General features: G+C 40.7%; 1 protein-coding gene across 2 annotated transcripts in view; it reads left to right on the top strand.

Moving 5' to 3' along the window:
• ELP2 (elongator acetyltransferase complex subunit 2) overlaps positions 1 to 14,462 on the top strand; it is a 123,126-nt gene that overhangs the window by 59,484 nt on the left and 49,180 nt on the right. For both annotated transcript variants that reach the window (XM_084619572.1, XM_084619571.1), the window contains 4 exons: positions 470 to 565; positions 1,741 to 1,841; positions 6,010 to 6,141; positions 6,974 to 7,123. In XM_084619572.1, coding sequence (XP_084475698.1) covers positions 470 to 565; positions 1,741 to 1,841; positions 6,010 to 6,141; positions 6,974 to 7,123 — 479 coding nt within the window. The remainder of the gene's footprint in view (positions 1 to 469; positions 566 to 1,740; positions 1,842 to 6,009; positions 6,142 to 6,973; positions 7,124 to 14,462) is intronic.

Below are 14,462 nucleotides of genomic sequence, written 5' to 3'. Positions count from 1 at the left end.
TTAAAATATAATATATTACACAAACTGTTATAAATACCCCACACACGACCTTGTATAAGACTTGAGCTATGGTTTGAGGTCAGAAATATTTTTATAATTAAGTGCATTGCAGTGAGTTAGACTGACTATTCTGTAGTTATGAGTATTTCAGTTTATGCAGGGCAGCCTTAATTTGCTAATTTCCAACATCATGGAGAGTAGAGTAAGGCTACAAATTACCTTTAATTTTGGTACCATTTCCAGAGAGGGCAATAGGATTGGCCTGTGCATTGCAGTGCCCACATTGGGTGAGCGTCACCCAGCAGTGCAGGGTACCATACTGCAGTTAACTTTGCTTGTTTTTAAGGCTTCTCATAGAATTGTATCACTATAGCAGCTGTCTCTGTATTTGTGAAAATGTGAAAGATCTTTGTTCTTATCAAAATGCCATTGAAGAATAAGCAGTCTCATTCCCTCTGTTCTATGGTAGATACTGAGACAACATATGCAGTTATTCTGGAGTCCGTGTTAGCTGGTCATGAAAATTGGGTATTTGCAGTTCACTGGCAGCCTTCTTTTTTGAAAGGTAGGAAGAAAGTACATAGCTTACCAGATAATGTATAAACATGGTGCTACAATACGTTATATGCCTTTTTGTGGGCAAGAGTTTCCACAGAGAGGCTATTGGAATATTCTCTGTAATTTTGCAATCAGAACATTTTTGCATGTATCATAAGGTCCGGCTGTATGGTGTTCCTGTTTTGTTTGCTGTTGCACACCGTCTGATGCTTTGTCTTCTATCGATGTTGCCTTGATAAAAGACTATATGAATGTTTTACATGTAGTACTGGTTTTGTTTGATTTGTGATTTATACAGCTTGTGGTATTTCACCTCTGTTTGTTCAACACAAACTAAAAATAAATTTTAAAGATGAAGATTTGTTTTTAATAATCTCTCCAGAAGATCAATATTTAACTCAAATGCCCTTCCTTGTTTTTCTTAATATAGAAAAATGGTATGGTAATAAAATATTGGCATTCTGAAATTTCTTTATTTCAACCTTACAATGTATTAGTAGAAGTGTTCAGAGAAATCCCTTGAATTTGTCTGTTTTTCAGATATAAATTATTTAAAACTATGCATTAATATCTAATTAGTCAAAGTTAATCGAAAACATTCTTCTTCTTTACTGCTTCTGCAGTTCTCTATCCCCAGCCCACCATAGAATCAGGGATTTAAAAAAATAAAGGAATAAACTATTTCTTCTGAATACGTGAAAGAACAGTTAATTCTTCAGTTTGTAGAACAATGAATAGCATAGAATTTTTTCCCCACTTTCGAGCAATAATAATCTAATGATATATATCCAACAGAATAGACTACCTTTACAAATAAAGAGTTTGGAATTGTGATTCATAACCTTGGGGTCTTTAGTGTGTGCCAGCTTTTGTTTCCTCTAAATCAGAACTTTGAAAATCTTAATGTGAAAGAAACAGTATAAATTGCTTATTCTTATACTTTCCTTTAGCATAGCCCTGGTACAAACAAATATTTGGAGCAATATTTTAACATACCCTTATCAGAGATTGCATTCATCAAGGACCTGATCTTGTTAAGGCTGGTGTTTATTCATTGTTTACAGCACAAGTTTTGTAATATAGCAGTTGAATTTTCACCATATTTAGGTTTCAGTATTGCCATATTCTGTTAAAGAGCATTCTGATTTGTAGTAGCAGAATAATTTCTTTTTTGTACTGTAGATGGCATAATACAACAACCAATGAGACTACTGTCTGCATCAATGGACAAAACTATGATTCTGTGGGCTCCAGATGAAGAATCTGGGGTATGGTTAGAACAGGTAAGGGTCAGTTTTTCTAGGCATACCTGTGTAACCTAACATATATTGGGTTTGTCTTGAGTTTCTCTGTGACTTTAGTTTTTTTGTGTTTTGTTTTTTTAATTTATTGTGACAAATTTCAAGTAGACTATATTGCTTTGAAAATGTTTCCTAAGTTATATGTCTGGTCAGTGGAATAAGAATCATATGCAAAATATAGAAAAGATGATGCAGAAACAGTTGTGTAGTTTAAGGGCAACAGCTGAACAAAAGATGTAGTACCTGACAAAACTGAGTTATAGCTGAAGTGCTAGTGTTATCCTTGGTTAAGGTTGTCATTTTAAACACAGTTACTGTGTTGTGAATAACATTCTAATTTTCCACTTTTGGGGCTGAAATTTGCAAAAACTGGTCTTGATTGCAAAGTGAATTCTTTGGTGTTTTTACATACACTGTTAAAACACTCTCTCCTTTGTTCACTCAGCTGATATACTCTATGACATAAGTAAAACTACATTTCTCAGAAAGAACAAAGTATACTTTGTGATGTAATAGTTTTAATTTTTCTGCTTTATGTATTTCCTTACTTATTTGCAACGTGTGGCAAGCCACAATAAATTTCTTTATAAGTAGTGCATACCACTACAGTTATTTGTAATGGTGTTTTAATGTAGGTAGATATGGTTGCAATACCTATATTTAGGGTTCCTTTACACTTTCTAAGTCCCTGTTTTCAGTTACTTATAACTTTTGCCAGAATTTACGTGTTTGGGCTGAAATTTTCTATGCTTCGTCTTTGCTTAAGGTCAATTATTGGATATAGGTATAGATATCAGCAAAAAGTTTCAACCATTTTTGAGAATGAGTTTTTAGAAAATAGGTTGTGTTCTTAATGTTAAATGTTATTTCTTTGAAGAGTTATATAGTGCTTGGGAGTAGGAATTTGAAATTGGCTTGGTGATGCTAATCAGGTCAGAGAAATTCCTTTTGCTCTCACCATGAAAATCCACACACATCTGACCAAATAATGTCTCTGAAAATCATTAGTTGCATATACAGTAGAAACTCAGAGTTTTGAACACCTCGGGAATGGAGGTTGTTCGTAACTCTGAAATGTTCGTAGCTCTGAACAAAATGGTATGGTTGGTCTTTCAAAAGTTTATACCTAGCCATTGACTTAATACAGCTTTGAAACTTTCCTATGCAGACAAAAAGTGCTGCTTTCCCTTGTTTTTTTTTTTAATAGTTTACGTTTAACACAGTACTGTACTGTATTTGCTTTTTTTGTCTCTGCTACTGCCTGAATGCGTACTTGCGGTTCCAAATGAGGTATGGTCAGTTTGTAACTCTGGTGTTCGTAACTCTGAGGTTCTACTGTATTCAACAGAACTTGCTAGGGGTTTACTGCTAAATCTCCGAACATTCCATTTGCATTGAATATGTTTTCTAAGCACAGAGATCTTGAGCTCCATATGTTAGATATAAGCCACAGCAACTCTTTTGGCCTAGGAAAAAAGAGCAGGGCTGGAAGCCCAAATGGAGGAGATCTAGTTTCTGCTCTTTCAGTTATTGGTGTTTAATAATTCTCTGCACTCATACGCCAAAGATGCCAGGTAAGTATTATTTCCACTCTTGCCCTTCCCCATTTTAATGTGGGTAATGGGGAGGCTGCACCAAATCACTTCAGGCAGAGTTGGGAATAGAATCCTTTCTCTAATATGGTAGAGGAAAGTCTAATCCACAACCACACTGCTTTTCAGCATGAGTGTGTTATAGCTGTGTATTTGGCTATGCTGTCTATATCCACTGGTCCACAATCCCTTTTACAGCCAAACACAGAACCTACGAATCCTACCTCCCAACATTCCATTGCTATCTAGCAAATAGTTGTGTAAACCACTGGCAAAGTATGTGGCTAATTGGAAGAGGATAACAGGCTTCTATTGCCATCAGTTACTCCTTGAGTTCATGAGCGAGAGGTCTGTGCTGTGGATTTAAAGGTCTTAATAAGAGCTGGTGAAAATTTTGGACAAAAAGATTTTTCATTTAAAAATAGCCTTTTATCAAAAATAAAAATCTTCATGAAAAATTTTTGACATTGAAAATTTTCACAAAAAATTAAAAATGGGTCCTTTAGAACACTTAGACATGAAAAAACTTAGAAAATTTGAAATTTTTAAATGAACATATGTTTTTATTTTTTCAAACCCTACAAATGACCCATGTAGGGTTTCATATGACAGAATTTGTTTTCTTTCCTTCTAACTAAACCTGGGAAATTAGACTCACAAACCTACATTAAATGGCCTAAAGTTGCAAAGACAAGAATTTAAAAGCTAGAAAATACCAAAATTAAGTTTGACCGTGCAACCTTAATACAGTCCCCTTACATGTATATAATACAATAGTCTTTGATCACACACGATTTGTTCTACAAGTCCCATTTCTCATTCAGTTCAAAGATGGATAGTGAATGAGGAAGAAAATTGCAAGAAGTTCTCTTGTGTTTAAAGAGCTGGACTGAGCAGGAGAGCTGGGTTCTATACCTGGCTCTACCACAGACTTACTGATTTGGAGAAAGATCCCTGATATATGTATGCAAGGAGGCCACATAAAAATTTCATGAGCAACCTTTATTTTGACACCTCTTAACTTTTGTGTCCTTGATTTTGCAACTATAATATACTCCTGAGGGAATGCTGTGCCAAAAAACAAAATTCTGCATATGGTATATTAAAATTCTGCAAATTGTATTTGTTAATAAATAAATGTGGCAGTGGGTAGCACAGGTGACTGGCTCCACGGAGGTGGGAGATCACCCTGCAGCCCCACCTGTGCCCGCCCCCCCCCCCAAGCCGGATGTGGACTTGGTGGAGAGGCTGCACCTGACCCCGACACAGTGCAAGGGCTAAGCCTCCTTCGGAAACACTCTGGGTCCCTGCCACTCCCTGCTAGGTGCACCAAATGTGGGCAGGCAGGCTCAATCCAGCAGATCAAAGTGTGGAGGGTTCAGTATTAGGAGATCCAGGCATTGGGTGAGAGGGTTCTGTGTGGGGCAATCTGGGTGCAGGTGGCTCTGGTGGGGATCTGGGTCCAGGTGGGATCCGGATACACAGGGGCTTGTTGGAGGGCATCTGGGTGCAGGGGCAATGGGACTCTGCAGTGGGGTCCAGGTGAAGGTAGTTAGGGCTCAGCAGGGGGGTGGCCTACGTGTGGAGGAATGGGGCTTGGCAGGGGAGGTCTGGGTGTCGGGGCTCAGCAGGGGGGTCTGGGTTCTGTGGGAGTGGGGCAGCGCGGGGTGGGGGTCCATGTGTAGCTGGTTGGGGCTCAGTGGGGTGGGGGTCTGGGTGTGGGGAGCTCATTGGGGTGGTCCAAGTGCAAAGGGGGTGGTGCTTGTTGGGTTGGGGGTCCAAGTGCGGGTGGCTCAGTGGGGGTGGTTTGTGTGCAGGGGGTGGGGCTTGGTAAAAGGGGTCTGGATATGAGGGCGTCAGGATGCATGGGAGTTGGGCAGATGGGAGCAGCTCCCCATATAATGACCCCTCCCCCCTAGCTGAGGAGCAATGGGGGCAGGAATGGGGGGATGCAGTGCTGGGGAAGGTTTCTGGCAGTGGGTCTGACCCAGCCCTAGTCACTCTATGTAGGGGAACGGTGCTCCTCCCCCACTCCCAACCCAGCCGGCACTAGCAGCTGAGCCCGGTGCAGGGTAGGAGCCACCGGCTGGGGCTGGGGAGGGGTGGGTGCGGGGGGCTTGATGGGAGTGTTCTGGGTCTGGGGGAGGGTGAGGCTTGATGGCAGGTGGTTTGGGTATGGGGGGACTTCAGATGCATGGGGGTTGGGCACCAGCCGGGGCATCCCCAGACACCCTCTCCCTCCAGTGATTTACCTCTGCACTGACTGCTCTAGGTGCCTGAAACCACACGCCCACACTACTGGGGAAGGGCACGTGATCACTTGTGCGGCTTCCCTTTGCCTCACCATCAGAAAGTCATTTTTCTGTGGGGAAGCAAAGAAATCTGAATTCTGCACATGCAGTGTCACAGAATTCCCCCAGGAGGAATAATGCTCTTTTAATGTGTTCTTTGCATGCAAGATATAGATTGTGCTATGTGGCTGATCTTGGAGTAGGATTACAACTAATGAAAGACTAGTTACTGAGCAATAAATATTTCACTTTCAATTGTTCATTCAGGTCCGTGTAGGAGAAGTGGGTGGTAACACGCTTGGATTTTTTGACTGTCAGTTTAGCCCAGATGGTTCAATGATTCTTGCTCATGCTTTCCATGGAGCACTGCATCTTTGGAGACAGACTCCAGCTAACAAGGTAAAACCATTTTATTGTTTTTACTGTTGGGTAGAAAAATCATGATAAATGTATGTGGACCGAGTGCCGTTTAACTTACTTTAAATGACAGAACCATTCTTTGTCTAACGATATCATTCTGCAGGATTCTCAGTTCTGGACCTTGAGAATAAGGCATGTTGGGCTCCTCAAACTTTTAGCCTTTCTGTTTCTAAGGGCTGGTCTACACTACTGCGGTAAATTGATCTAACTTACGCAACTTCAGTTATGTGAATAACGTAAGTGAAGTCAACGTAGTTAGATCCATTTACCACAGTGGCTACGCTGCGCTGTGTCGACAGGAGGTGCACTTCCGTTATGCTTCTCGGGGAGGTGGGGTACACAAATCGATGAGAGAGTACTCTCACATCGATTTAGCATGTCTTCACTAGACCTGCTAAATTGACACTCGCTGCATCGATTGCAGCAGTGCTGATCTACCAGTAAGTGTAGACATGCCCTAAGGGCAATGATAGTGGCTTGGGGAATGAGCTAACTTCCATTTGGGTCTGGGCTGTGGTCCAACTGCCGCCTCTGAATGTTACGTCTGCTGATAGTCAAGAATCACTGAGCAGCTCCCACCAGGACTTGAGCCTCTTCAGCCCATGCTCTGGCACTTCACCTTGATCTAACCTTTTGCTTTTTCAGGTATCCTGTTTTTGTCTTCCTCACAGTCAGGTCTGGTAGAGGACTTCTGCATTCAGTTCTATATATTTTTTATGTAAAAAGGTACACAGAAATATATCTATTGCTCCTTTTTATGCATGTTCTCTCATTCATATGTGTAATTTTATGGTTTCTGGTTTTTTAATAGAAAGAATGGACTCCAGAAGTTGTGATTTCAGGACATTTTAACAGTGTACAAGATGTAAAGTGGGATCCAGAAGGCGAATTTATTATCACTGTTGGTTCTGATCAAACTACTAGACTTTTTGCTCCATGGAAAAGAAAACACCAGACAGAGGTAAGTCTTTGGAAGTTTTTGCAAAGGGATGTTAGAACTCAGGATGGATAAAGCAGTTTGGCGCAAGATTAGAGCCAACCTGAACAATGCTTATTGCTTAAGCTATGCTAAACTGGGACCCATTGTGTTTACATTTTTAATTTTGTCCTTCAACATTTCCTGTTTTCAGTGTTTGTAAGGACAAGAAACTGAAATCCAAAAATATTGTAAGAGAGAGGAATTCTGGCAGTATTTGCTACAGGCTTTTATGGTGCCCTGATCCCTGATTTGGGGTCTGTAGGTGCTACTGTAATATCAATTATAAATAATAACATTTCCAACTCTTCAAAAACTAGCAGGTATTTGAAAACTAAAACCTAATAATCTTCTCACTGGATTTCCTCCAGGTTTTTTATTTATTTTGTTATTTGTGTAGCATCGCTTGTAAATTACATCAGAATTCTTGGTTTTGGTGACTTGTTCTTAAATTACCAGTTTTGTTCCAGCACCTCTTTTGTTGACTCCTCAGTTTCTGATATGAGAGTACCTAATTAAGTTTGTGAGGAGGGGAGGTCCGGGGAAGGTATCTCCCCAACATCCTATGGTGAAGGCTGATGCAAAGAAATCACTTTAGCTTTCTTACAAGATCCTTATCTTCCTCATTGTTTTCTTAAATTGCTGCTGATCCACTAGACCCATCAGTTCTTTTGTAGACTTTTTGCCTTGGATATAATGGAATAGGCATATCCAGGTGGATGAAAAATAATGAAGTCCCTAACCTTTTTTTTTTTAAAGATATAATGGAGCTAGTGTCATGTTCAATTAGGCATCTGCTTCCTTCTCAAGCCACACAAACACCTCTCTCCTTTGTGTGTTTTTTGTTTGTTTTTGGAAGTTTTCTACTGCTGCACTGACAAGCAGATATTCTAAAATGACAAACTTCTGGCTTTTCTGAGGCTGTCTTTACTAGAAACGATGCTGCAGCTGTCACTTTAGTGTGGACACTCACTACAGCGATGGAAGGGTTTCTCCCATTGCTGTAGTTCATCCACTTTCCCCGAGTGGTGGCAGCTCGGTCGACAAGAATTCTTCCATCAACCTAGCACTGTCTGTGCGGGAGAGAGGGGGAGGGTTAGGTTCGCTTAATTACATCACTCAGGGGTGTGGCTTTTTCACACTCCTAAACATGGCAGCTGGATTAACCTAATTTTTTAGGGTAGACCTGGCCTTAAAATAGAGAGGATGTGTACTGTCCAATTGGGTAGTGTTAATACTGGACAATGACTTGGAAATGAAAAATGTTTGTGTTGTTACTCTGATTAAGGAATTGTTTTGTGGAGGAATTGAAATATACCTGTGTTTGACATTGAGAGCACTCTTATTATCTCTCTCTCAAAAAAAGGAAAAAAGAAGAAAAGCAGGCTAATACAATTCTTGCAATTTTAACTCACATACCATGTAGTATCTTTGTTATTGTTTATACTACTATAGTCCCATCTTCAATAGCTTCAACCAATGTTTCCCAAACTCCCCCACCTCCTTCAGGAAAATTAAATCAATCATGCTTCCCTGTAACCTCACTTTGCGCTCCTCTGTTTAGTCCTTCATGTCCCCGCCACTTTGGTCATTGTTGGAATAGTTCTTCATAATGATAGTTCTCCTCTCTTTTCTCAGGCCTGTTCTACATACAGTTTTTGTACTGATATAACTATTTTGGTGAGGGGTATATGATTATTTTACCAAAATATCTATACTGGTTTAGCCCCTAGCGTGGATTGAGTTAGGCGTTTTCTACATGTGCAATTATTCAGTAATACCTATTAGGCTTAGGCCTGATCTACACTGCAAATGCTTTGCTGATATATCTATGCCGGCAGAATCCCCTAGTGTAGACACAGTATATGCCAACAGAAGCAGTCTTCTGTCAGCATAGCTGTGTTTACACTGGCGGGTTTGTTGACACTGCTACATTGGCTAGAGACTGTGTGGGGTTTTTTCCCACACCTCTGGCTGATATAGCTATGCCAAAAAAACATTGTAGTGTTTAAATAAAAAGTAATACAAAGTACTACTTATGTGTTATGAGACTGAGTTAAGATTGCTGAGGGAGCTTCAGCTTTGAACTTCCTAATTTTTTGTATGTTAATTGTCAACATGTTAATAGCATAAAATTAAGGAATAGCTGTTTCTTCTCAGGAAATGGTATAATGTGGACTAAATTTAGATACCAGGTATGGTATGTATAGTAGATGTACTGTAAGTTGACAATCTTCAAAAAACTATCTGTCGGGAACGTATTAGGGGTACTTGTGGCTTTAATTTATTGAGGTATCATTTATTTACTATACAAACTATAGTATAGCACTATGTATACTTTATATAGTAAATAAATTATACCTCAAGAATTTAAAGCCACAAGTATATTTTACTGTATTTTTAATATAGAGGCTCTAAAGCTGCTTAAATATTAGTATAGGATATGTAATGTATAGGATAGTGACATCTGTTGGTGAATTAACAGTTGAGCAAAATGCAAAAAATAAAACTGGTATTCTTCAGATGTCCACGGAAAAATTGGCATCCAAATGTTTTTTAATCACAGCTGTTAGTTGCTTTTACTATGAACCTCTGTTTTATTAACTCTTTAATCCTCCATTTCAGTAAGATCCTTGGTCACCTTTTCAATAATCTCTGTTTACCTTTATTTATCTTCTGACCTGTGAATGCAATACAAAATTAATCATCAGTTATAATTTGACATCCAGACTTGCTCTCTATTTTTTGGAAGAAATTATTGAACAAATCATTGCAAAATTAGTACAGAATATTGTAGAGGAAAACAAATGAAAAGATAAGTTAGTAAGGAGTGGGGAAGGACTTAAATATAACTTTTTATGTCATATCCTCTTTTTGTAAGAGTTCAAAAAACTATCTGTTTTCACTGAAAAGAGATCTTGGGATTTAGCAAGCTCTTTCAAACTTCCCATTTGTTTGTAATGGAAAACTCTTAGGATACATGAAACTTATGCAGATTTTTCCCACCTTGTAAGCTCTTCAGGATAGGTACCATGTCTTTGTATATGTTTGTATAGTGTCTAGATAGGAGCCTCACCCTGATTGTGACTTCTGGGAGTTACCATAATATTAATAGTAACAAATAATAAAAATAGGATCCTGGTAGTCATTAACCCAAAGAACACTATATGTTCTGCAAAGTAAGGTGTCAGATATGTGCAGTGGCAAAGGATGAAAGGTTTGGAACAAATGACTTCTATGAAAGGGAATTTGGTTAAAAACTTTTTTCATTTTAAGAAAAAAATTCCTTTATTGTGTTAAACAAATTATTTAAATGGAAATACTCTTTCAAAATCTAGCGTACTTTTCAATATTTGTATTATCAGTGTACTTTTTTGCCTTTTATTTCATGTGACCAATAAAACTGGACTAGTCAGTTTCATTTAAGTCTAGTAAGTTTTCACTGTCACTTTCTATTTCTCTTGCACTTGCAGTATTTGCATTTGCACTCCAAGTATTACAGTATTGTGCAAGAGAATTTTTAATTAAAAAAAATGTTTTTAATGAAAACATTTCTGTCAACCCCAGGGTTTTGAAATCCCGCCCCCCCCCCAACATATACATAGGGTCTAACTACCGAAAAAAAGAAATTTTGCTAAAATGGTAGATTATGCTATTGATGTTCTTTTATTGCCTCAGTTGACCTCCTCTTCATCTTTCTTTATTTCAAAATGTGCATGGTTTTCAAGTGAGCAATAATGAGCATCAGTCTGAACATACACCATTACATGCCACTTAATACAAAGTATTGTCAATTTAAGATAAAAATAAACCTACAATGAAAACATTGTGATGTAGACAGAAGAGGGGAAAAATAGGACTTGTAACACATTCTGTAAATAATGACACCTGGACTCCTTTTTAGAGGCTGAAACACAGGAAAAAAATGGAAGGGAGGTTTGTTGGGTGCATACTACCTAGAGCGAGGCAACCTTTTTCAGCTGAAACTTTTTCCAGTGAAAAATGTAGATTCAGCACCAATAAAATATTTTGAAAACTTAGGTTTGTTTTGCCAAAATGTTCATGTTGGGACAAAACAACAATTGTGGTGGTTTTTTGTTTTGTTTTTGTTTAACAAAGAATACATTTTGTTTTGCCATTTTTGAAAAAGAAATATTTTGATTTTTTTATTTGAAATGACTTTGTTTTGAAATTTCCTTCAATTTTATTTTAAAAAATTAAAACTTGAAATCAAATTGTTCTTCCAGTGATTGCACATGCACATTCCACTCTTGGTGTGCATGCGCCCTGTCAGGGTTCCCTCCCCACTCTGAACTCTAGGGTACAGACGTGGGGACCTGCATGAGAGACCCCCTAAGCTTATTTCTACCAGCTTAAGTTAAAAACTCCCCAAGGCACAAATTCATAGATACTAAGGTCAGAAGGGACCATTATGATCATCTAGTCTGACCTCCTGCACAACGCAGGCCACAGAACTTCACCCACCCACACCTGCAAAAAACCTCTCACCTATGTCTGAGCTATTGAAGTCCTCAAATCGTGGTTTAAAGACTTCAAGGAGCAGAGAATCCTCCAGCAAGTGACCCCTGCCTCATGCTATAGAGGAAGGCGAAAAACCTCCAGGGCCTCTTCCAATCTGCCCTGGAGGAAAATTCCTTCCCAACCCCAAATATGGCCATCAGCTAAACCCTGAGCATGTGGGCAAGATTCACCAGCCAGATACTACAGAAAATTCTTTCCTGGGTAACTCAGATCCCACCCCATCTAATATCCCATCACAGGCCATTGGTCCTATTTACCATGAATATTTAATTACCAAAACCATGTTATCCCATCATACCATGTCCTCCATAAACTTATTGAGTTTAATTTTAAAGCCAGATAGATCTTTTGCCCCCACTGCTTCCCTTGGAAGGTTATTCCAAAACTTCACTGCTCTGATGGTTAGAAACCTTCGTCTAATTTCAAGTCTAAACTTCCTGGTGGCCAGTTTATATCCATTTGTTCTTGTGTCCACACTGGTACTGAGCTTAAATAATTTCTCTCCCTCTCCGGTATTTATCCCTCTGATATATTTATAGAGAGCAATCATATCTCCCCTCAACCTTCTTTTAGTTAGGCTAAACAAGCCAAGCTCCTTGAGTCTCCTTTCATAAGAAAAGTTTTCCATTCCTCGGATCATCCTAGTAGCCCTTCTCTGTACCTGTTCCAGTTTGAATTCATCCTTCTTAAACGTGGGAGACCAGAACTGCACACAGTATTCCAGGTGAGGTCTCTCCCTTGTACCTTGGATTAGGTAACGCTGCCACCACCAAGTGATTTAGACAAACGCAGGGAAAGGACCACTTGGAGTTCCTACTCCCCCCTAATATCCCCACAAGCCCCCGCAGCCCCTTTCCTGGGGCGGCTTGAGAATAAACAAGATGAACACAGACCAACCTTAGGATTTTTAGGACACTGAAAAAAACCCCTATCAGATTCTAAAAGAAACAGAACTTTATTATAAAGAAAAAGGGTAAAAGAAGCACCTCTGTAAAATTAGAATGGAAGATAATCTTACAGGGCAATCAGATTCCAAAACACAGAGGATTTCCCTCTGGGACAAACTTTAAAGTTACAAAAAGAAAACCAGGAATACACCTTCCTCTCAGCACTGAGAAAATCACAAGCCAAAACAGAAATAAGGTAACGCATTCCCTTGCTAGTACTTACTAATTCTAGTGGAGTTGGATTGCCTGCTTCCTTGATCTGTGTCTGGCAAGCACACAGAACAGACAGACCAAAACCGTCCCCCTCCCCGCTTCTCCCTCTCCGCCCCCCCAGATCTGAAAGTATCTTGTCCTTTTGTTGGTCCTTTTGGTCAGGTGCTGGCCAGGTTACCTGAGCTTCTTAACCCTTCACAGGTAAAAGGATTTTGTGCCGCTGGCCAGGAGGGATTTTATAGCACTGTATCCAGGAAGGCTGTTGCCCTTCCCTTTATATTTATGACACGTCCTGTGCACAGTTGCCGGAAATGTTTCCCTCAGTGGTACCTGTTGGGGACAGCTCTAGTGCCCGCTGCGGGAGCTGGTGTAAAAGGCCCAGCCGACCCCAAGCTCCCTCGGCTCCTCCTCACTGCCTGTGATGGTTGCTGGAACTGCCCTCCGTCCTTTTGCAAATACTCCCAGTGGACTGTGTTTGCTTGTATTTTATTGTAAATCGTTTACTTTAATTAAGGTTATTACAGTTTATTGTAGTTAGTTAGGTGTTTACTCCACCTGAAGATTTTGGTCGATTCCCGGTGCCAAGGGATGCCTCTCTCACCAGGCTTCAGGTCCTGTGTTTCCTGCAATAAAGCTATGCCCATGAGCAACTTGCACTCAAGTTGCTTAAAGTTCCTCGGGGAGGCTCATACTGGGGAGCCTTGCCAAATTTTCAGGCACTTTAAGCCTCTCACAAAGAAAGATCATGAAGCCAGGCTAAAGTTTTTACTCATGGAGGCTGCCTTGAGACCTCAATCTGAACCAGGTTAGTGGACTTGACATTGAGTGCATTGGCATCAGTAAGGATTGCACCTCACTCTGTGCCTGAGTCTCAGCACCATTCACCATCCTCAATGCCTAAAAGAGGCATAAGAAGCAGACAGCCAAAAGAGGAAGGTCCCAGGCACCCATGTCTGCTAGGCAAGGGCTTAAGACGAGAGTGTGGTCCAAGTCTAAGCACTCCTCTGCAGAAGATGGAACTGTTGACTCTGGCATCTGGGAAGGTGCCGTGGAGTCTGGAGCCAGAAGGAGCTTCTTCCACCTCTGCAGCAGCACACGATACTGACCCTGTCCTAGTACCAACTGTGCCAGAACAATGGGCCACGCTCCTAGCCCCATATTTGATGGGGGCTGCCCAGGCCTCCTACCATGGCCTTCCTAATGAGGAGGCCCAAGACTACCAGGCAGTGAAGACTGTAATCTTGGACACTCTGGATGTAACACCCAAAATCTTTTGGCGTAAATTTCGGGGGAAGACTTATCCGCTGGGGGCATGACCCTGCGTCGTCGCCTAGGAGCTTAAGGATGCCTGCTGGTGCTGACTCCAACCGGAGTGACACACGACCCTCGAACTGGCTGAACAGGTGATAGTGAAACAATTTACCCACATTCTCACGCCCTGAGGGAGGGCGTGGGTCCTGTGGCACCAGCCTCCCCCCGAAGGCTGCAGTTGGGCTCATGGAGGACTTCTTAGTGGCTGAGACCCCGGTGAACCCTGGTCCACTGGGCCTGGGGCGGACCCCCCTTCCGAATGGGGGAAAGAACTCTGGGTCTCTGGCGATACCTCGCCTGCCCCAGGCCGC

This window comes from Lepidochelys olivacea (genome assembly GCF_965140295.1).
Source record: "Lepidochelys olivacea isolate rLepOli2 genome assembly, chromosome: 2".
NCBI lineage: Eukaryota > Metazoa > Chordata > Testudines > Cheloniidae > Lepidochelys > Lepidochelys olivacea.
The sequence above is the reverse complement of the archived record's forward strand: the minus strand, read 5'-3'. Positions and strand labels throughout refer to the sequence as shown.